This window comes from Lissotriton helveticus, chromosome 7 (assembly GCF_964261635.1).
Source record: "Lissotriton helveticus chromosome 7, aLisHel1.1, whole genome shotgun sequence".
Taxonomy (NCBI): Eukaryota; Metazoa; Chordata; class Amphibia; order Caudata; family Salamandridae; genus Lissotriton; species Lissotriton helveticus.
In genome coordinates, this window is record NC_136068.1 from 1,582,025,010 (window position 1) to 1,582,048,431 (window position 23,422).

Genomic DNA, 23,422 nt, shown 5'->3' on the forward strand with positions numbered 1-23,422 from the left:
TAAAACCTTCTCCACTCTCCTGGCACGGGTCAAGTCTGGCTCACCCGATGACATCTGCCCACCTCACATTTTTACAGAGATAGGGCACTCCATCCCTCATGGGATCCTTTCTCTGCTTAATGACTCACTTGATCAGGGAAAGGTACCCGCAGGGTTTAAACATGCTCTACTGATTCCCTTGATCAAAAAACCCGGTCTTGATCCTCACGATCCATCTAACTATCGCCCGATATCCCTGTTGCCATTCCTTTCAAAAATTCTGGAGGCACACGTTGCTAGTTGTCTCTCTAGCTTCGTTGAAACCACTGGTTACCTGGAGCCCAATCAAGCAGGGTTTCGACCGGGGCATTCTACGGAGATGGTGACACTGGCGGTCCAGAATGTACTAAGATGCAATGCAGACAAGGACACTCACCAAGCATTGGTACTTCTTGACCTGTCGGCCGCATTCGACACGGTCGACCATACCATCTTGGTCGACCGTGTCGAACAGGCAGGCCTGAGAGGCTCGGCACTTAGATGGCTGAAGTCATTTATCTCGGAACGCACCCAGGCAGTGAGATTAGGAACCTTTACAGCCCCCAAAATCAAAAACGAATGTGGAGTCCCTCAGGGCTCGTCCTTGTCCCCACTTTTATTTAATTTGTACTTACGACCCCTGTTATTTTCATTAAAAAAGTTTAGAGCCTTAATTTTTAATTATGCAGATGATCTGCAACTGATCTTCTATCTGGACTCCCCTGGTGCGGCCACCGAATTTCGGGAGGCCATGGTCCACATTCAGAGATGGATGGGCCTAAATCACTTGAAACTCAACCCAGGCAAAACTGAATTGATTTTGCCTGGGAAGAGCGAACTGTACTGGGGGCCACACTTTTGGCCTCCAGAAATGGGAAACCCCCCAGCTAAGTCCCAAACAGTTAAAAGCCTAGGAATCACTTTCAACCAAGATCTCTCGCTCAAAAGTCAGGTAGGGACTGTGGTATCTGCAAGTTTCTTCCAACTTCGCAAGATTAAGAAGATCGCCCACCTTTTAACCCACCCTGCTCTGACTCAGGTCATCATTGCTCTTGTGCTGTCCCGTTTGGACTATTCCAATAGCTTGTATCTGGGTCTTCCAGCGGGGCAGCTCAAGAGACTTCAACTGGTCCAGAACCAAGCGGCCAGGTTGATCTGTAAGATTCCTAAGTGGCAGTCCATCAGACCGGGGCTAGCCAGTCTCCACTGGCTGCCAGTAGCGCAGAGAGCAGCATTCAAAGCGGGATGCATTATCTTCAGGGCTCTACAAGGCAAGGGTCCTAGATTCATTAGCAGCCTGCTTGTCAGTTACACTCCCTCTCGCGCTCTCCGCTCAGGTCAAAAGAACTTGTTAGTGGTGCCTCGGATCAGAAAACAACGCCAGGGAGGCGGATCTTTCCACTTCTTGGCCTCCTCCCTGTGGAATTCTCTGCCACTGACGCTAAGGCTTCATGAAGATCTGTTAGCCTTTAGACAGGCTTTTAAAACTTGGCTCTTTAAGCTAGCTTATCCTTAGTCAACCTCGTTTCTTTCTGTTACATGTTATGTTTTGCCAGTTTTCCACAGCGCCATGAAGCCTACGGGTGTACGTGCGCTCAATAAGTTTAATTTAACATAACATAACATAACATAATACCTTTGGGCCAGGTTCATGCTATTAAAAAACTGCAAAAACAAAATAAAATGGATTCACACTATGTCACAGGCTCCGGCGAACTGGTATGAACAAGGAGCAGAACACCACACTTGTCATTCAGTTTGGCCACATAGGATTGAAACGGAGCCAGCACGCAGCCACCGCCCACCAGATGAGAAGTACACCGTGTTTTGCATCCTCAGGAAGAATGGAAACGCATCCCCAACCACCCCTGCCTCACCCTTACACCCCCTGTCTTGCGCACACACAGGTAAAGAGACCTATGGTATCCATATTGTGGAGACTAGACTGGTCAGCGGTGTCATTTGTACAGTAGCAACAAGGTCCGCTAGCACTACTGGTAACACAAACATTGAGAAAGGCGTGTCCTTGGGGTTGGACACCATGTGATTTATTTGGACCGTTAACAGAAGGGAGGACATAACATGGCTGGGTAAAAGGTAACCTCACTCAGAGGCTGGGCAGTGGTATAGATTCATGGTAGAGTCTAACTCACTCTCCGATTCACAAACTAGAAAGGAATCTACCTATGTCTGCAATAAAGAAATTAATTCAGAAGTACCTACCCCCTATGGACTGTTCACCATCACTGCATGCTGTGTAAGCTTCAGGTACACCACAATAGTGTCCCCTAAGTAATTCCCTAGAATTGTGCAGGGTTAAGTTGTGTGTTTTATATTTGGTACATAAAGAATAGTAACAGTGTGCTCTTTCTCTGTAAACTGACTAGTAACTTAGTCATTGTGGTTTCAAAATACCTAGGAACAGCAAGGACCAAGAGAATTTAATTAATCAAATTCCCGGCATTATCTTTTGAATAGAAAGGAGTCCACGTAATGCACATGCTTGTATTTCAGGCCTGTTCTTCTAAAATACCTTAAAAAGGGGGGTTGTTTTATATTGCCTTATCTTAATATTGTTTTCCTTTTACACATTATTAAATATTACTACAGTGTGCAGATGTGTACTGCAAATGTCATTTGTATGTGCAGTATGGGAGCGTGAGAGACTTTTAACTGGTTATTTTATAGGTTTTAATTTTATCATGTGTTTTTTTTAATTGTGGTATTTATGGTTTGTTTTTATGGATTTTGGTATCAGAAAAACATATTTCTTAGTCTGTGCATATGATTTTAACAGACCCCTTCTCTTTCCTCAAATTTAGATCCAGACAGTGTCCAAAAAGGTTCCTGTTACTCCATCTCCCCATGAGCTACTCAGCCAAGCCAACACTTCTGAACAGCAGACAAACTCCTCCTTACTTAATAGCACCACAGCAGATGTGAATGATGAACCTGCTATGGTAACTCAGAAGAAACTGGAGTTTAAGGCAGGGATGAATGTTCTTGGTAAGGAACCTGATTAACTATCATGAGCTGCTACATTTATTGTGGGTCATTTATTCAGTTGACATGTGGTTTAGAAATAATCTTCTACACTACGTCCATTCATCATTTCATCTTTCAGTCTCCAGTTACCTCATCAATATAACAACCTCCATCATGTACAGTACTCCCGTAAAGTTAGGGTCTATGCGGCAGCCTCTTAAATTCCCCCATCCTTTTATTTGTATCTTTTATTAGCACGTAATTGTGTTGGAAATCACTTTGCATATTAATACACCTGCTTCAGAAGTCCGTGCATAACCTTTCACAGAGATAAATATTAATAACACCTAGAAGAATTAATTGTGTTGAATTTTATTCATAGGTTTGAAAGTCAGCCTGATAAATGTAATATCGTGCTCTTAATTAAAAGCAAACAACAGTTGTTTCCAAGTCTTATTTCACTTTTGGTCATTTCTAATGGAGAGTTTTGTTTGCCAGCAAAAATAGAAGTACTCACATATCAATTGATCTTCTAATTCATAATCTAAGGCAGTGTGACCTTGCGCACTTTGCACAGGACCAACTTACACACGTCGGGCCCTTAAGAGGGGGTCCCTCCGAGGGGAAAACTTTAAGCCATCAGATCAAACGAAACCAACATATAGAGCTTCCACTCCAACTGTGCTCTCATATCCACAAGACTTTTGTACATGGAGATCCAAGGAAAAGAAGAGGAGAAAGGAGGAAAATGGCATGCATCATGACTCCTGACATTACCTCCTCCATTAACATTATTTATCTTGACATCGGTGCTAGGTATGGTGCCTATCTTTTCACTGCAGAAGAAGGCATCCTTCTTAGTGGTGGCACAGAAGTATCAACACCATTTGATTCCTGAAAGTCATTGACATCGAGGCACTCCTAGTTAAGAGTCCTGATGGTAAATCACTTAACATCACCAGCATCCTCAACATAGCCTCGCTCGGCGTAGAATCACTTGACCCAGTGCACGTCCTGTTTCAATTGCTACACCAATTGCCACCTGGGCCTATGCCAAAACCAGTGCTAGTAGCCAAGCAAATATCCATGACACCAATAACAACAAGCATTGGCATAGCCAACAGGTCTCGCTTTTTGCACCGTATAAGTATTTAGTTATGCAGCACAATATCCTTGGTGCAACAACACAACTGTTACATGGCTAAACACTTATAAGGTCCCAAAAGCATGACCTATTGGCTATGCCAATGCTTGTTATTAATTGTGTCTTCCAAGAAGGGAAAGAGAGATTATCAGCTCCTGCTGTGCCTAACAGCCTTAGAAACAGACTATTTTGAGCGCTGTTAAAGTCGCAGAAGCTCGAACAACCTTTCCAAACCATTTAATGTAAAGTTCACTGAGCCACAACTTTGACAGACGCCGTTTGCCTCCATAATTGGAATATAGAAATTGTGTTTAGAAATGACATCAAAATGCTAGGAGTGTGATGGGCAACAGGAAATACAGTACTGTCTTGCTGTTTGCAGTGAAAAAAATAAAATGTTCTACCTTATCTCAGGTGGAAAAGGCCCTGGAAGAGGCTTCTTGGTGTAAAAATTTTAAATGAACGGTAACTAGGATTAATACATATACAGCGTTTAATGTAGAAGGTCCTTAATGAAGAGAATCTGACGGGCGATCGTGAAATTGAGCAGAGATTAATAACTGATAATTTGTCGCCATGATGCCCAAACCCCACATTCATCTGCAGAATATGTAGGTGCAGGCTGGGGGCATCTGGTAAGTGGTCTGCGCCACCACCTCAGTTTTAACTGAGCTTAACTTGAGCCAGGGACTTCCCATCCACCCATCCACTCCTGAGAGTTTCTGGTTATAGCAGCTCACCCAGAAGCACAGGAGCAGCAGCTGGGCGTCACACACACATACGTAGAACCAGGCTCCATGGCCGCAGCCCTGCCTAACCGTAAGCTCAGCAGAGGTTAGAAAGTTAAACGGGAATTCCAATCATTTGGGAACTGCTTCTAAGAGGGTAGGGTTCAGTGGCTTAGCTAGGATGTCAGGGGCCCTAGTGTAGGGAAGGAAATGCCCCTCTGTCTGAACTGTGAAATACAGCACAAATCGGGCCTTTGGGCACCAGTGCCACTGCTTCTTCTGCGCCAAAAAAATGGAAGATACCACTCTAGAAGGGTAATGAGCGGGGAGGGGCCCCTCCAGTACAAAAGAAATGACCCACTTTGGTGCCAGGGGTGATCTAAACCTGAGGATGGTTGATGGAGGGCGTCGTAAACTGTCTTCGGTTCAAATACCGCCCCCTCCAGCCTTGGCTTCTTCCCAAATCCCCCTCATACAGCCTCGTATTCCATAGACTCTACTTCCTCTTTCACAACTTCCATTTTTGTTTGAAGTGCTGCATTTCTTTCACCTGTTACTGCAGAGTGGTGCCTGTGATCTGTTCATGCACTGCTGGGCGAGGCGCTGTGCACATTGTTGATGGTTGGCATTTTGTTCCTTGTAGTGGATGCTCAGCTACCCATCACGTTGCTGTTTGTAAAGCGGGTTGACGCCCTTTCTGGCGACTAGGCGCTATAAAAATACAAAATGAAATAAATAAACACGACCAGCGCCTTGATTCTGCTGCCATCAAGTTCGTGTGCAGGTTGCACAGAGCAGCAAATAGACCAGACTCTTTGTTAAGGTCATCCAAGGGCACACCTGATTACTGGTAACACCACAGCTGGCCTTCAACATAACCAGCCTTTTAGTCTGACATGGTCTGGAGACCAAAGGATACAGAGGGGTTCTCGTGCATCTCAAAATGCAATAATACGGAGTTAACAGCAAAAGCCGCCTTGCATCCTTTAACAGCACGATCAATCATTGTGTAGCTTGGGTAAAACATGTGAGTGTGTGAGGGTAAGAACTCAGGAGGGAAACAACGCAGAGGTTGTGCGAAGTGAAGATTGCATGGTTAAAGGAACACGGGTGAGCGCTGGTTTGGGAAAATAACAGGGATGGCGTTAGGAAGGAACAAACGGAGATAGAGCAACATGGATTGGGTGGAAGTGAACAAATAAGAAAGAGAGAAACGTGGAGTTAAAGCAAACAGGAGAGCGGTTCAAAGCTAAAACAACAAGCACAAGCTCGCGCGGCAGCATGGGGGAGTAGGGAAGTCTGCGCGATTCACTTGCGGGAGCGATAATTGCTACCATATGGCGGCGCTCGCACCCGCAAGTGAATAGTCACACTTGCACGCGTTGCCATTGAAGGCAATAGAATGCGTGCACGGTTGTGGGTGAAAAAGGGGACCGATGGCTAAAGGTCTTCTATGCAGCGCATGCGCGCTGCGTAGGCGAGACCTAAAAAAGGCTTCCTTCTCTGCAGCTTTCAGGTACACCTGCATAGTAACACATTATCTACACCATTGTATCCTATTGATTGCCCTTCCATATCTTGTCCAGTGGACAACATTCCAACCTTTCAGGGTGTGCTAGTAGGAGAAGCTTGCAAGCGTAATATCCTAATGTAAGCCCCTTAATCCGCAGTTCCTGTGATCATGAAGACTCATCAAACAAGGCCGGCCCTTGCTGAGACCTTTATTACTTCTGGTACCAGACTTGCTGGATATTGCAGAAGAGAAATTTCTTATCTCTAAACTACCAAAATAGCTACTTCAAGGCCTTTGAAAAAATACAAACCTCTAGCACAGTACCCTCCTTTCCTGGGACTGGATCATACACCTTAATCAGTCATTGTGTCAACAGTTCCAAAAAGACATTTGCCTTCCCCTTTGAAACCAATGCATCCAAACTAGAAGAGCAAAATAATGGATGTGGTTGGCAAAAAATGTTTGGTACAGAATCTCCAGCTCTGACAGAGTTTAGCTCTACAATCTTTTTAGGAAGGTATGAGTGAACCTTATGAGAGAGCCTACAAAGGTTCGCAGAAGATCTGCCAAAGGCAAGATTTTAGTGAAGTGGTGCCAGAAGGTCTTCTGCTTTCAAATCAGGTAATAAGCGATGCCATTGATTCCTTCGTTCTAGTAGTGTCAGGCGATTGTGTGGCATCACTCTACCAAGCTTTACTTCCCTAAAGCTTAAAGTCTAGTTTAAGATCCTTAACATTCCCTTTCTGGTGCTGTCCCGGTAGGACAGCAAATAGAGAAAACAATGCAGCACATACTTTGAAACCTTGAAAGCTATTGCTCTGGAAGAACAAAGGAAACTGTACAAATCACCGTTTAGGCAAAACATCTGCCGTTATCAACACTATCACAGGGCAAAATCCCCTCTATGGTTATTCCAAGGGCTAAGGAAACAACAGCAAGGGCAAAGTGTTGTACAGTGCTTTGCTTCCCTCCCGAGCTAGCACTCTAGATCTCACTATGTGTTCCAGGTTCTGGAGTTCTCTCTTGCCCTGTTGGCAGTTGGAGCTCTGGTCAGACAGGGAGCTGATCTACTAATCTCTGTGCTGCAATAAAGCTTATATCAAGCTTACCTCTAATTGTGGTCTTCAATACATTTTACATCATTTGGCGACTTGGTCTGGAGAAGCGTCTGACCACTGTTCCCTCCTGAATACTGCAGCTTGAATCGATTTCCAGAGAAGTAGAAGCGCATCAACTCCCTAAAGAACCCCGTAAAATCTACAGCGTGTACACGGAGTATCGCCTCCGTTTCTTCAGCGACAGCGACTTCCTGGTGAAAATTTGCGGATTTTTAGGTTGATTTCCTACTTTCGGCACAGTGTATGACGTCGTCTCATCTAACGTCTGAAACTACGTTTCCTAGCAACTGGTCACTGACAGCCACGTCATCAGCCTACGTCCTCGGACTTCAGCAGCGTCACCAGAACCAGCTATCTTTGCCGGTGAGTCTCCTAGCGACGCTGTGTCACTGAGCGCTGAGCGCGTCTTCCTTTGCGCGCAGTCTCACGCTGTAATCAACGTGAAGCGTCTGACGTGTCACGCACACGCACGACGTTGTCGGCCATCTTGGTGCCGTTACCCTGATTACACGGCAACAAATACAGGAACGTAGCACACTCACCCAGCGCACATTAAACGGAAAATAAAAAGAGAACGTCATTTCAATTGCCGGAGTCCACATAGCGCTTGCGTGGTAACGCACATTTCAGCCTGGAAGCTCATCATTGCACAGATACTTGTTTTGACATCGTTGGATACGCCCGTAATAAACTAGTAAGCATCAACAATCTACCACAATTCACTTGTAATAACAGTAACTATTTAACGATATAACTTAATTTTGCCCTGCTGTGTGGTATACTTGTTTTGTGGATCAATTGATAACTCTCTAAAGAGATGGCCCAATCGATCAATGTTGCTCTTCCTCCTCAATTTCTGTCAGAGCCAGGTAATCCTCACATACCTTGGGAGGATTGGATAGTCATGTTCCATAACTATATTGAAGCCCTAGATGGGGAAGACTATTCACCCAAGCGAAAGAAAGCACTGTTAATGACCACGTTGGGTAAAGAGGGGCAACGCTTGTTCAGATATCTTCCACAAGTTCTACCTGCAGGGTCTCAAGCTGATTTTGACGAGTTTAAAGAGGCGGTATCAAGATTAGAAACTCGCTTTGGTAAAGAGGAGAATCTCATATTGCAGAGATATAAATTTTATAAGAACAAACAGTTAACTGAAGAGAGTATTGACGAGTTTGTGGCAAGACTACGAGAGTTGTCGATTAAGTGTAACTTTGGCCAGATGGCAGATGAACTAATAAGAGATCAATTAGTTGTTCAAGCCAACAACAGAAAAGTGCAAGAACGTTTGTGGGCAGCTAAGAACCCGACATTGAAAGTTACCATAGAATTGGCCAAAGTAGTAGAAGAGAGCGAAAAGTGTATGAGGGAACTACAAAAAAGTGGATTGGAATCCAAAGTGGCTGAAGTCTCTCACAAGAATTCCATTAGCGACAATAGCGATGATGAATCTGCTGCCATTGCAATCGTCAGGAAGAAAGGCTACATTCTTCAGAAAAAGAATGTGCCACAGACATCTTATACCAAGAACAACCAGAAAACATGTTCAAGATGTGGTAGCTTTTCTCATCCTTCAGATGGAAAATTTTGTTTTGCTAACAACAAAGAGTGCCTACGATGTGGCAAAACAGGACATTTTGCTAAAATGTGTAGGAATAAGAATAACTCAAAGGTTACAGTTGTTGATGAGTGTGATTCTCTGAGACGTGATGTTAACAAATTATTAGTCTTGACTGACACAGTGTGCATGTGTGACAACCAGAGGAGTAATCCTTTCAAAGATGATTTTGTTATTGACGGAAAAAATTGTTACACTCATGGTCGATACCGGTTCAAAGTGGACCATAATTCCCACTTCTTTGATGGAAAAGGTATGGGGAAAAAGAACCCTGGAAACGTGTGATATTTTCCCGTCTGGCTACCAGGGTGAGAGAATTAACATGCTGGGTTTCTTTGAAGCGGAAATTGTTTTCAAAGGCAGATCGGCATATGGGAAGATATATATATCAGCAGATGGGCCAGCTATTCTAGGCCGTCATCAACAATACGATCTGCACATTGTAGTTGATCCCAGGTCCAATAACCCTGTTTCAATTGTCGAGACCTCATCTGTGGAAGACATATTGGTCAGATTTAAAAATGTGTTTAGGGACCAGCTAGGTGAGCTTATTGGATACTCTCATCGCATAATCCTTAAGGATGGCAGCTCACCTGTACAACACAAGGTAAGAAGAGTGCCCTTTGCCCTACGCAACGAAGTTAAGGCTACTCTTGAGGAGATGCTACAAGGAGGCATCATCGAGCCTATCGAGGCGTCTCCTTGGATTTCGCCTGTTGTGATCTCGCAGAAACCGGACAACAAGATCAGGTTCTGTGTAGATCTTCGTTCCCTTAATAAGTGCGTTGTGGCCGATGTATTTCCCCTCCCTAACATCGGCGAATTGGTGTCAACCCTTAGAGGAGCAAGGTTTTTTAGCAAGTTGGACCTTAAACACGCCTACCACCAAATATGTCTTGATGATAACTCAAAACATTTAACCGCTTTTATTACCAGCGAAGGCACATTCCAATTCACCAGACTACCTTTTGGACTAGTCTCAGCTGCTAGTGTATTCCAGAGGCTTGTCTCTGAAGTTTTTAAGGGTCTTGATAAAGTACTGTTTTTTCAAGACGACATCTTGATTTATGGTAGTTCACTACAGGAACACAACAAAATCTTGCACGATGTGTTACTCAGGGTAGATGAGGCTGGATTGACCTTAAGAAAAGAGAAGTGTGCCTTCCTATTGAGAGAGATAGAATATTTAGGTTTTTGTTTGTCAGAAGAGGGCATTAAACCCAAAAAGAATCTAATTGAAGCTATTGAACTAGCGCCTTCCCCGGTTGATAAGGATCAACTTCGATCTTTTATGGGCTTGATTGAGTTCTACTCGAAATTTATAAGGGATTTTTCTTCCAAGACAGCTACCCTTAGATCTTTACTTAAAAAGGGTGTCAAGTTCAGTTGGACCACAGAACATGAGTCCTGTTTTCAACTGATTAAAAAAGAACTCAAATCCGCAAATGTCCTCACCCCTTTTGACACTACTCGGTCCTCCATCTTGATGGTGGACGCTAGTGCCATTGGTCTGGGCGCAGTTCTTTTACAGAGACATGGTGGTGTTGAAAAAACAATTGCATTCGCATCTAGACCCTTGTCCTCTTCCGAGTCAAACTACTCAGTGATAGAACGTGAGGCACTTGCCGCGGTCTGGGGTACGAGCTACTTCCGGACCTATTTGTGGGGCTATAAGTTTGTTTTACGTACCGACCACAAACCCCTTGTTAACGTTCTAGCCCCTGGTGGTGCTGGTAAGGGTTCTCCGAGGTTAGCGAGACTAGCCTCTCGTTTGCAAGACTTTCAGTGCGAGATAGAATTTATTCATGGGTGGAAAAACATCCAAGCTGATTGCCTATCTAGGCTACCCATGCCTTGCACTGATCGTAGTTCTGATGTCAAGTCAGATGACCTTGCAGTTGCTGTTATGGAAGATGTCTTGTCAGTAAGTGGTGGTACTTTTTCCCGGGATGAGTGGTCCAAGGGCATGGAGGAGGATCTGACTTTGAAGGCCGTTATCAGTCTCATATCAAGTGGTACTAGGAGGGAAAGCACTGTCAGTCCTTCCGTCAGACCCTTCCTGAAAATTTTGGATGAATTCTCCTTAGAAGGAAAGGATGTTCTAATGCGGGGTGATCGCTTTGTTCCCCCTAGTTCGTTAAGAAAGAGAATTCTGGACTTGGCCCACGAGGGTCATTTAGGTCAAAGTCTTACACAACGCCGTGTCAAACAGAACTTTTGGTGGCCCTCTATGGATAGTGAAGCTGTAGATTGCGTGTTAAAGTGTAGCTTCTGCAAGGAGGGTGAGAAGCGACTCAAGATTCTAGGCTCCCAGTCCACTCACAAGATTCTCTTTGAGAATACGCCCTGGCATAGTGTCTGTATAGATTTTATAGGCCCCATGAACGAGCTTCCCAATGATCACCGCTTCGCAATTGTTCTTATTAACTGTTTTTCAAAGTGGTTGTGTGTACAGTTTGTAAAGGAGATTACCACCGATGCTACCATTAAGTTTTTGAGGAGCATATTTAACAATGAAGGGTACCCCTCTGTCCTCATTTCAGACAATGGTACTCAGCTCACCTCCTCAAAAATGGTTTCCTTTGTTAATGATTGTGGTATCAAACATCAGAAGACGAGTCTTTATAATCCACAAGGCAATGGACTCTGTGAGAGGGTGAATCGCCTTGTTAAGGGCGTGATTCAAATGTTTGTGGAGTCTGGCTGTTTCTCTGATGAGCGTGTACAAGAACTGGTCTGGGCTTATCGCTCCACACCCCACAAGTCTGGTGAAAAGTCTCCCTTTGAGCTTATGCGTGGTCGCACACCAGTGAGTAAGTTGACCCCTTCTTGGCTGAATTCTAGTAGTGATGTTCCCTTTACCCATGACAGTGCTTCCTTGCCCATCTCCGTGGGTGACTTAGTCAAGGTTAAGCCTGGTAGGTTTACCAAGGGTCTTGGCAAATTTAGAGGTCCCTACAAAGTCAAGAAAGTTTTTCCCAACTTCATCTTACTGGCCAATGGTGAGAGTTGGAATTACCGGAGGGTAGCTCTCTACCAGAAATGTAAAGACTCCTCTTCTGATGACCTCACTCCGGCCAAAGGGGATGGTTGTAATGGTTATTTATTGTCCTCTGGTAATTCCTCATCTCTTATTCCCTTGTCAACCAGTCGGGGGGAGGTGGGTGGTGGTGATGCCTCCACTTCCTTATGTACCCATCATAGTAGTTCTGTGATTGATTCCGGTTCTACTTCTCTTGCTTCTTCATCTGTACCTTGTACTCTTACTCCTTCTTCCTTTTCCCTACCTGATGTCCGATCAAGGAGCTCTCGCTCCCGCCACCCTCCTGTATATTTGAATGACTATGTTCATTAATGTTTCTTTCTTCTGTGTTCCTGTGTTTTCTTCCCTCGCAAGGAAGGGAGATATGTTGTACAGTGCTTTGCTTCCCTCCCGAGCTAGCACTCTAGATCTCACTATGTGTTCCAGGTTCTGGAGTTCTCTCTTGCCCTGTTGGCAGTTGGAGCTCTGGTCAGACAGGGAGCTGATCTACTAATCTCTGTGCTGCAATAAAGCTTATATCAAGCTTACCTCTAATTGTGGTCTTCAATACATTTACATCACAAAGCTACTCATACCACCAGAGATGGAGCTCCAAAAGCAATAATTTACATTCTCAGTCATCCTCAGCAGGAAGACCACCATCTTATACAAAACAATGACTCCTTTTCCCCCCTCTCTCTGTAATTTACTCCTGTGGGGAGAAATATAAACCTGCATTTGAAATATCAAATATAATCAGTAACAAATGCTTGCTGACACTCTCTAATGGTGCACAACAAGCAATATTATCTAAGTAATGGCATTATAAATGGAGCTTCCTGCTCAAACGATTATCAAACACAAATACACTGCAGGCTGTGGAACTCATCTAGTCAACCCATGAGTTCTAGTTCCTTAGTAGGAGACATGGAGTGTCCACATCACACCAACTTGCTGGAACTCAAAGCAGTGCAACGGGTGCCAACTAGTGTCTCATGGCGGGCAAAATTGTAGTTCAGACAGATAGAGGCTCCTGAGCCAGGCTCTTTTTTTCTGGCTCCTCAGAGGATATAGACATGGTTCTTATAGATCTTAAGTTGTCAAGCAAATAAAGGGTCTACTAAGAAAACCACAAATAGCTAATTGACAATGAGGTACTGTTGGACGATTTCTCAGACTGGAGCTTCTCACAAAGAGATCTGTTTGCCACATCCTAAAGCTTGAAATACCAGAGTTTTGCTCCCCTAATATAGGACCCCGACTCATGGCAATGCTCTTTGGATGAACGGGTTTTAATAAATGTCAATGTGCTTTCCCCACAATTTGTCTGTTACCATTGTTAAGTTGAAACTGCAGTATTGTCACTTTCACTAACCTTGTGCGCAGTCTCCAGTGGAAGCAATGTACTTGTCCATTTCATTGTCCCCACCAGTTACCACATGCATTAAGATAAGGGCATGGGCTCTCTGTAAATTTAAAAATTACCTTTTTGTGAATTTGAGTTGTGCCTTAATACTATTTTCTGTTAAATTTTAAAAAGGAACTTTATTCTGCCCCTTGCAGTACTTGAACCCTGCTCCCCGCTCAGAACGATCAAGGTTCTGACGTGGTCTGAGACAGGGCTGGCCGACATCTTTGGGGGGAAATGAGGTTAGAGCACCAGTTGTTGGGCTGCCTCCTACTCTCCTCCACCCCATAACATGGACGCTGGATTCCGTCTGCGCAGCGGGCGGGCGCAGCGGGCGCGCCAAAGGCAAGCCCGTCTGGGCCAGTCCGGGCCAGAACGGGCCCAGGGGCCAGTTCCCCTGCACCTATCGTAGTAGACATACCCACGATATCGTACAACAGGGATCAACTCTTGAAATTAAGAGGTGGAATGGGCTCAAAATGTACTCTGTTATCCACACATCAAAAGGACCATAGGCCTTGCACGGGGTGTCAATATCAATTCACCCCGGATACGGCAGTCCCTGATGCACGCCCGTTCTCACTGGCACTGCTTAACTGTCGATTGTTACATAAGCACGCGCTTGAGATCTCCTTGCTTCTGGAAGAACGAGACCTGGAGGTACTCTTCCTAACGGAAACTTGGACCAACGACAGTTCTGACCCCGATGTTGTCGGTGCCTTGCCCTCGAACTATGCAATTGTGAGGCAAGACCGTACAGACGGGCGGGGGGGAGGGATTGCCATAGTGTACAAAAACTCTTTAGGTTGTAGAGGTGAGAAGGTCGCCATCGCAGGGGCGGAGAGTATGATGTTCTCTGTTACTCTGTCTCCAACATACACGTTCTCGGGGCTTTTGGTTTACAGGCCTCCAGGGGCGCTTGGGCAGTTTTGCGAAGAGCTTTCGAGCTGTGCTATCAATCTTTCCAGTAATGTCCCCAATTTTACTATGTTAGGAGACTTTAATATCCATTTAGATGAATCTGACACTCCGGCATGTCAGAGTCTGATGACAGCGCTGGAGGTGCTCCAATTCAAACAAATCATTAAAGGTCCTACACACAAAGCAGGACACACACTTGACCACTGCTATACTAATCTAAGCACGTTGAAGTTTGAAAACTCTATGATAGTCCCCTGGTCTGACCACGCTCTTGTGTCCTTTTCCCTTACCCCCCAGGAACAGCCAGGTCAGGCTAATCTTTCCAAAAAAGTAAGCCGAGTTTGGTCCAAATTGTCAACGGATAAATGGATTTCGAACCTTAGGGAAACCCTGCCTGAAGCTAGCAATGATCCCCTAGAAGCAAATGCTCGCTATAATCATTGGTTGGAAGTATCATTAGATCGGGCCCTCCCAAAAGTGGAACTCTCCCATCGCAGTGGGGTGAATAAAAAAGCTTGGTATACTCCAGAGCTCAGAGCCCTCAAACAGCTATGCAAGCAGAAGGAGAGGATGTGGAGGAAAGATTACTTTGAAGCTAGAAAAAAGAGCTATAGGATAGCGTTATGTAACTATAAACGGGCCATCAAAGTTACCCAGTCCAACTACTACCAAGATAAAATTACATCTGCCGCTAGCTCTTCTAGGGAATTTTTTTAAATTTTTAAGTCCTTAGTCACCCCTCCTACCCCCACTACTGATCCTCTTTTTACCCACTCTCGCTGCAGGGAGTTAGCAAACTTCTTTGCCTCGAAGGTAGCAAACATCTATTCGTCATTTTAGGGGACCCCCGTAGGACCACTTCTTCCCCCGGCCCAAGACCTGATCCTGCTTGAGGAATTCATCCTCCTTGACTGTTCGAGGGTTCAATCGCTTTTGGGAAACCTGAAATCAGGCTCACCGGCTGATGCTGCACCACCAACTGTCCTTAATATGGTCTCAGACACGGTAGCCCTGGTGATTCAGGAAGTGATTAATACCTCCTTGGCAGCGGGGTTAGTTCCGCCTTCTTGGAAACAGGCAAGAGTAAAGGCGCTACTGAAGAAATCGAATCTTAACCCTGGTGATTGGGCCAACTACCGCCCTATCTCCTTGCTTCCCACTATCAGTAAGCTTGCCGAAAAATACGTAAACTCCCTGTTATCCACCTTTATTGAAAATAACAACTTACTACATCCTACCTAGACTGGGTTTAGGTGCAAACAGGCCACTGAAACCACCCTCATTGCAGTAGTAGAGGAAACAAGGAAGATCGTAGATGGAGGTAGCTGTGCAGCCATACTGTTATTAGACCTCAGTGCGGCCTTTGATACTGTTAATCATTCTATTCTGATTCAAAGGCTGAGTAATATAGGTATTACTGGGACCGCACTGGGGTGGCTACAGTCCTTCCTCTCCGATCGAACCTTTTCGGTGTTCAAGGATGATATCGGATCCCACCCTATGCATCTTCAGTTTGGCGTTCCCCAGGGTTCATCCCTCAGCCCAACCTTATTTAACATCTACATGAGGCCACTGGCTGAGGTGGTGTTACCCTGGGGGGTGCAACTGGTGACCTATGCTGATGATACTCAGCTCATCATCACTCTGTCTGGGCAGGAGTCGACCTATGACAACCTCTCCTCCTGTCTCAGCAGAGTCCGTGAGTGGATGGATGATTCCTTCCTGAAACTCAATGGAGCAAAAACGGAGGCCATGATGCTGGGACACAATGCACCCTCCTTGGTGGAGGGATGGTGGCCGAATATTCTGGGCCAGCCCCCTCCTCCAAAAGAGCGAATTAAGAGTCTGGGAGTTTGGCAGGACCCAGCTCTTAATTTTTCGGTGCAAGCTCGGAAGGTAGCAGCTACCTGCTATGCCCTGATTAGATAACTTAGGAAAATCATTGGGCTACTTCCTTTTGAGGCTAGGCGGATATTAGTACAGGCCCTGATTTTAACTCACCTGGACTACTCCAACGCAGTCTACCTAGGAGCCCCACAGGGGACACTTAGGGTCCTACAGACTGTCCAGAATTGTGCAGCCCGGATGTTATTGGGCATTCTACGAAGAGCCTCAGCCAAACTAGCGCTTCGACAACTCCACTGGCTGCCAATACAACAAAGGATTGAATTCAAGGCCATGACTATTGTTCATAAAGCCCTGATCAAGGCAGGACCAGAGCTCATTCAACCTTTGTTCCGCCCCTATCAAGCCGGTAGGACTCTAAGATCCAGTAATAAGAACTTACTGGCAATCCCAAGGATAAGGAGAATCCGTATGGGCGGCAGGCGTTTTGCTTTACAGGCAGCAAAACTCTGGAACAACCTCCCTGATGGTATTCGTCTGGAGGAAAACAACCTCAGGTTCAGGAAGATGTTGAAAACATTTCTGTTCCTCTAAACCATCGGGGATGAATGGACCACTGAAGCGCTGGGATGCCTTCGGGTAACCATGCGCTATACAAATGTGTAGTCATTCATTCATTCATTCATTCATTCACAAGAGAGAAACTAAAGACAAAGGATTCCACACTCTGCCTTGAAACCTCTGAGTTAAAAGAAATCTGCAAATAATAGTGGATCTATACAAAAGAAGCGATGTCTAAAGAAACTTTTTATCTTAAAAATACATATGCATGGACAACCCTCATGGTGTTTAGAATACCTACCTCAAACATTGTCACGTATGGTCTTTTGGATGATCAGCATAATTCTACTTGTAGAACTGAAATATAAGAAATACCATTACCATTCTGCTGTTCCCAATTCTTACCAATATATACACAGACTGGAAGTCTAATACCTTGTACAGATTCCATCCTTTACACACGTCCCCAGTGAGTGTGCAAATAATTAGAACCCAATGTTAAGAGTCCAATGATAAGAGTTCAAATAATGTGCAAAGAATAATTAAAAGTTTGTTTTCAACCATACATGACTACAGTATGCTTTTCTATTATCCAAAACGTCCTTTAGAAAGCAGTAGGTTTTGGCACTTGAAATCAAAAAACCTTGTGGCATGGTCCTTCTGCAGCAACATTGTAGAATGATTGTATAGCAAAAGACACCATGTACATAGGTAAAGTACACCTACAGATCTGAGATGGCTGCCATCTCTCTACACTGTCAAGACTTTGTGGCCTGCTGGGAATCATAGTTCACTATCACTGCACTGCTGCATAGTGTGGCCTCGAAGCATGTTCAGTCTGAATCCAGTCAGTGCACTGCAATCAATGACCACCAGCCTTTCCTTCTCTGAAAAGCCTTTGGCATGAGCGGCTTCAAAGAACTGCTTCCCCAAACATGGACCATACTATGCACTAAATAGTACTTCCAGCTCTACTTTGTGTCAGGCACTCTCAAGCCAAGATGATTCTCGTTATGCTGAGTGACCCAGACAATGGTGGTTCCCTCGTCTATTTCAGATGTCAATAAAACCACACAGGAGGCCTCCATAGAAACTGAGCATGTTGCCTGGACTTCAAAACCCACTGTACCATCTTAGGTTGACATGCTTGAGTTTTCCAGCACTCAACGAGCGGTGTCCACGCTTTGGTGCAGGCAGATGCGATACCTCCGGGAATGCGTTGGTTCTTCATGACGCTTCGGTACCGATGCATTGGATTCTTGGGTTAGAGCACCGAACACTCACTCCCAAGGGTCCAGGACTGGATTTGGCACCACTTGGCAAAGCAGGACTCGCAGCAGAGGAGCCCCGGAGCTGGTAGCAAGATGCAGGTGAAGTCTTTGATATCCCTGAGACATCAGAAGCAGGATGCTAGTTCAACACGTTCTTGGAGAACCTTTAGAGATGCAAGATATAGAGCGTCAAATCCAGTTGTCTTACTCCCGGGCAAGAAACACTATGCCAGCACAGCAAAACAAGCAGCAAAGTGGTAGTCCCTCTTGGCAGTACAACAGCTCTTCTTCCTGGCAGAATGTCTTCAGTCCAGAAGCGTTCTGTGTATATGGTGTCAGAGGTGCCATACGTATACCCATTTTAGCCTTTGAAGTAGGGAGACTTAACAGAAAGGTCTTTGTAGTGCACAAGACTGCCCTTCCTGGCCCTGTCTCCAGACACACTACAGGGGGTTAGGCAGCAATCTGTGTGGGGACAGGCACAGGCCTTTTTAGGTGCAAGGGCATGCTTCTCCCACCACTCTAGAACAGGAAGACCCATCAACCTGGTGTTGGGCCATCAGGATATGCAAGGCACACCTTAGCTCCCTTTGTGTGTGACTGTCTAGAGTGAAGTCACAAAGCCCAGCTGTCACCCTCACACAGATGTGTATTCAATGGACAGGAAGAGACACAGAATGGTTAAAGTAAGAAAATGCCAAAATTCTAAAAGTCATACATGCCAGTACTGATAACCATTATTCATCACTCTGCATGATCACACATGACACTTACTGTGTCCATTTGTTGACGTTTTCATTCATTTTTCACATATCATTTTTTCTTTTCACATTTTGTATACATTTTTTCTTTTCATAGACCCAACAATTTTTTGATAATAATAAAAGATCATACAAAATCCACAGAAGAACATAAAACGAATATGGTAAATTAAATTGCTGATCTTTACATCACTACATACATTGTCAGAAAAAACATAAACAATACTTACAACACACAAGTACAAGAAGCTCAAGTTCTGAAATTAATGGTCCTATTTCTCATTTAAGAAACAGGAAAAAAGAACAGTGCCCTGTATGATTGTAAAATAGGCCCAAACTTACTGATTAGGGCCAAACCCTTTCTTGTTACAAAACATTGTAAAAGTGGCATTTTCAGACCTGCAATTTAAAAACCAGCTTCACTAAAAGATGTGTTTTTAAATTGTGAGTCCAGAGACACCAAATTCCAATTTTCAATCTGTTCCCAATTGTAAGATAGACTTGTAAAGTGTTACAAGGCACTCTAATGGTTACCTATGGGAGAGATAGGCCTTGCTGTAGTGAAAAACGAAGTTAGCAGTCTTTCAATACCAGAACATGTAAAACCCAAAAGTACATGTCCTACCTTTTAAATATACTGCACCCTGCCCATGGGACTATTTAGGGCCTACCTTAGGGGTGCCTTCATGTAATAAAAGGGAAGGTTTGGGCCTGGAGTGTAGGTGAACGTGCCAGGTCAACATGGCAGTTTAAAACTTCCCACACAGACTCTGGAGTGGCAGGCCTGAGACATTTTTGAAGTGCTAGTAATGTAGGTGGAACAATCAGTGCTGCAGGCCCACTAGTTGCATTTGATTTACAGGCCCTGGGCATGCACAGTGCACTGTACTAGGGACTTCTTAGTAGATCAAATTTTCCAATCATGGAGAAACCAAATTGCATACATTGTGGACACAGAGCACATGCACTTTAGGACTGGTCAGCAGTGGTGAAGTGCCCAAAGTCCTAAAACCAGTTCAGCACACAGTCACAAACAGGTGGTCAGAAGTGAAAAGGAAAGGGAAGCCACAGCAAAAGATGCCAGGTCTAAAAGGTTTCAACCCCTCTTCCCCCCCCCCCCAGCAGAAAGTGGGGAGAACTACCCCAACCTTTTTGGAGTTCTCGTCACTAAGGTGGGAAAAACCTGAAAGGACCATACACATTGGCTTTTTCTGTTCCAGGACGGTGTTCCACCGTAACGTCCAATCCCTGTAGTGAGATGGTTGACCTCAATATTTAGGATTCTCACCCCTCATCTGCATTAACTATCTGAGGTGTCTGTGGTCTACAGAACCTGGAGGTGAATTCCAAACAAGTAGGGTCATAGCTTCTTCAGTGCCCAAACAACAGAAAAAGCTTCCTTTTCTATTGCGCTCCACCTCTGTTCCCTGGCATGTTTTGAAGCATAAGTCTGCACCAAAAATTCCTTGTAGAAATCAGGAGCCTTGAGCACGGGCACCGTGCTAATGACTTACTTCAGGGTGTCAAAAGCAGCCTAGCACTCCTCTGTCCAGATCACCTGACCAGGCTGTGTCTTGGAAGTCAGCTCAGCTTAGAAAAATGGGCACTGCTTAGGCCTGGGCGTAGTTCGTGGAGTTTGGCTACACCGCACTCAGCAAAGTTACAAAAAAACTCGACGAAGTTCCGCGAGTGGCGGAGTGCAGTGCGAACTGCAGTTTGTGCTGGTATTCCTGCCACTCGCGCTCGCAAACTTACCGCTCGTGCTTGCGAACTTACCGTTCGCGATCGCGAGCAGGGAAAAAACTCCTCTACACATCGCGAGGCGGAGTTTTCTGCACTCCGAGAGCTCCACGGAGTGCAGAAAACTCCACGTACGGAGCGAGCACTGCTCCAACCTCCGACGACTCTGAAAAGATTACAATTCATTTTAGGATTTTCTTATTTTGGCAGAACATACATTTTGGATTACACAGAAAGAGTGAAATGTTTCTACGACTTAATTAGACCTGAATTTTCAGTACATCATTGGACACAGGAACATACAGATATTCTGCGTTCTGTACAAACTGGCATGATAGCTTCCAAACATTTAAACACATGTTAACACAACTAACCTGGTGATCCGCGTAGTCCCTGGTCCAACTGGGTACACGTATATCATGTTCAATGAAGGTGATACATTCTGTATAGTATACAAATCACATTTGTACACAAACGCTGAAATGCTTTTGCACCAACTGAGAAGATACTCACAGCAGTACAAACTGCTGTAGTGATAGAGACAGTACTAGCGCAGGGTAAACGCATAATTGTTGTGGCCCCGGTACCGACCCTAGAGGACGTTACAAAGGCAAGCATACCAAATGCTAAATCATTACATCCACAATGGATTCAATAGGCTAACTCTCTCACTACAACAGATGTAGATTACAGATTTTACTCTACATTACAAACACAGCATTCATGTAGTACGAATAAGAATATCCTCTGCCGAATGAAATAATGCCTCCAGATCGATATGACTATAATTTATTCTCAGCCGGCCTTTGGAACGAAACAACAATATTCAGCGTCATGCCCAATTGTAAAAGGGCGCATGCAGGACGGAAAAGTTACTTCCAGGGAAAACACACACTCAGTTTCTAGGAGGCTGTACGGCACAGCTGGTGGAACCAAAAGCCCTGATACTGGGACTACAAAATACGGATCGTGAATCACCTACACTCATATTGTGTGATTCATTTTACTGTGCCCAGTTATATAAAGTATATTTACATTCTTGGGGCCAGAATGGATTTCGGGATTACAAAGGTTGCACAGTAAAGTACAATATGCTTTGGGAACAAGTGCCAAAGCTAAAAGAAAGCCTGCCAATGGCTCATGTTATTTATACATTGAGTCATCAATGTGTTGGCGTTCACGTTGAAGAAAATTCAACTGCGGATGAAGCCTCCAAGGCAGCAGCACGTACTGCTGCCATTGCTGCAATATTTTGTTCCAGTAAGAGGATAAGGAGAACAGCTATGATAGCTGCTAAATGCCACACGCATTTAAAAAAGCACAGAGAGGCAACAAATATTTTAGAATGCACAAATGCACAGTAGATTAATTAATCCGAACTCTTTGATGATATTTACTATGATCCTTTAATGAGTTCTTGGACCACATATGGCGTATGATGATGGAATAATACAGCCAAAAGTGCAGCCAACGCGTTGTGCCCTAAATAGGGGGGAACATCACTTACAACGAATTTTTTACAACGCACTACCATTACATCGCAACCATTACAACGCAAACCATTACAACGCAATGCGCTGGGGGGCGCTCTAGGATAGGGAATGTATTTAATATACTATCCAACACCTTCCCTGCTATCCACGGGGACTGGAGTTGGAATAGTAAATTAAATAATTCACTATCCAGCGCCTAAAAGCATTATGCGTTGTAATGGTATGCGATGTAAAAACCGCGTTGTAAAGGCATGCGATGTAAAAGCATGCGTTGTAGTGACACCAATCCCTAAATAGGGCTCCCTAAGGGCTGCAAACATAACAATTACATCGTGTATAGCAATATAATAAAATACTCTTCAAAATTCACACATATCACATTGCTACCAATCTCCTTAGTGTAATCATGATTTAGATTTTTTACACCAATGAACAGAGTTCATCTACACGTGATAAGACCCGAAAAAAGAGCCCGAGAAAGAAAAAAGGAAAACTGAAAATTCTTGAACACCCCGTGAGTTCTTGAAAGATTAAAGAGAAAAGCCCGACAACAAAGCCAGCATTGAACAATAAGCTACCTAGACTATTTCTAAAAAGTTTCCAAGATTGTCATATGGAATTATATGTTAACATCACTAAAACAAACCACACCAATTACATACACATTTAATACCAACTAGTGCTACCCAATTTGGTCCAAACACAACAACTAGACTCATCCGTCACCAGGAAATCAGCTCTCCAATCTTTTGTTGGTTACTGAAGTTCCAGGATCATTTTGTTATATACTAACAACAACAAAACATATATTACCTACTGGCGGTCGCCAGTAGGTATATATAGTTAGGATTTTTTCTCTATGGGTTTTTTGAAAATTCTATGTCTAATAACTTTGGCGTTTGTGGACGGAATTGGCTGAAATTTTCAGGAAAATGGCACATTTTGTTTCTGAGCAGCCCTTGAAAATTTGGGGGGGGTTCGTCAAGGGGGGGCCGAGAAAAAAGGGGGGTCCCAAAACGCGTTTTTCCCATGTTAATTTCCATAGGGCGGTTGGCCTCACTTTTAGCCCGAACGGCTGAATGGATTTGCACGAAACTTGGCAAAATTGTAGGGACTGGTAGCCCGATGTGCCTTTTGTAGGTCTCAATATATGTGCTCCAGTGGATTTTGAGAAATTAACGTTTAAAAAAAGATATATATCTGTAACAGCGGACCGGGCAGCGCTCTGGTTCGCGGACTTTTCGCGCAACGGAGCTTTGTGAAGCGAAGCTGATTG

General features: G+C 44.4%; 1 protein-coding gene across 1 annotated transcript in view; it reads left to right on the forward strand.

Moving 5' to 3' along the window:
- LOC144770521 (excitatory amino acid transporter 2-like) overlaps window positions 1–23,422 on the forward strand; it is a 712,365-nt gene that overhangs the window by 201,857 nt on the left and 487,086 nt on the right. Inside the window, exon 4 of the mRNA XM_078655127.1 lies at window positions 2,841–3,024. Coding sequence (XP_078511253.1) covers window positions 2,841–3,024 — 184 coding nt within the window. The remainder of the gene's footprint in view (window positions 1–2,840; window positions 3,025–23,422) is intronic.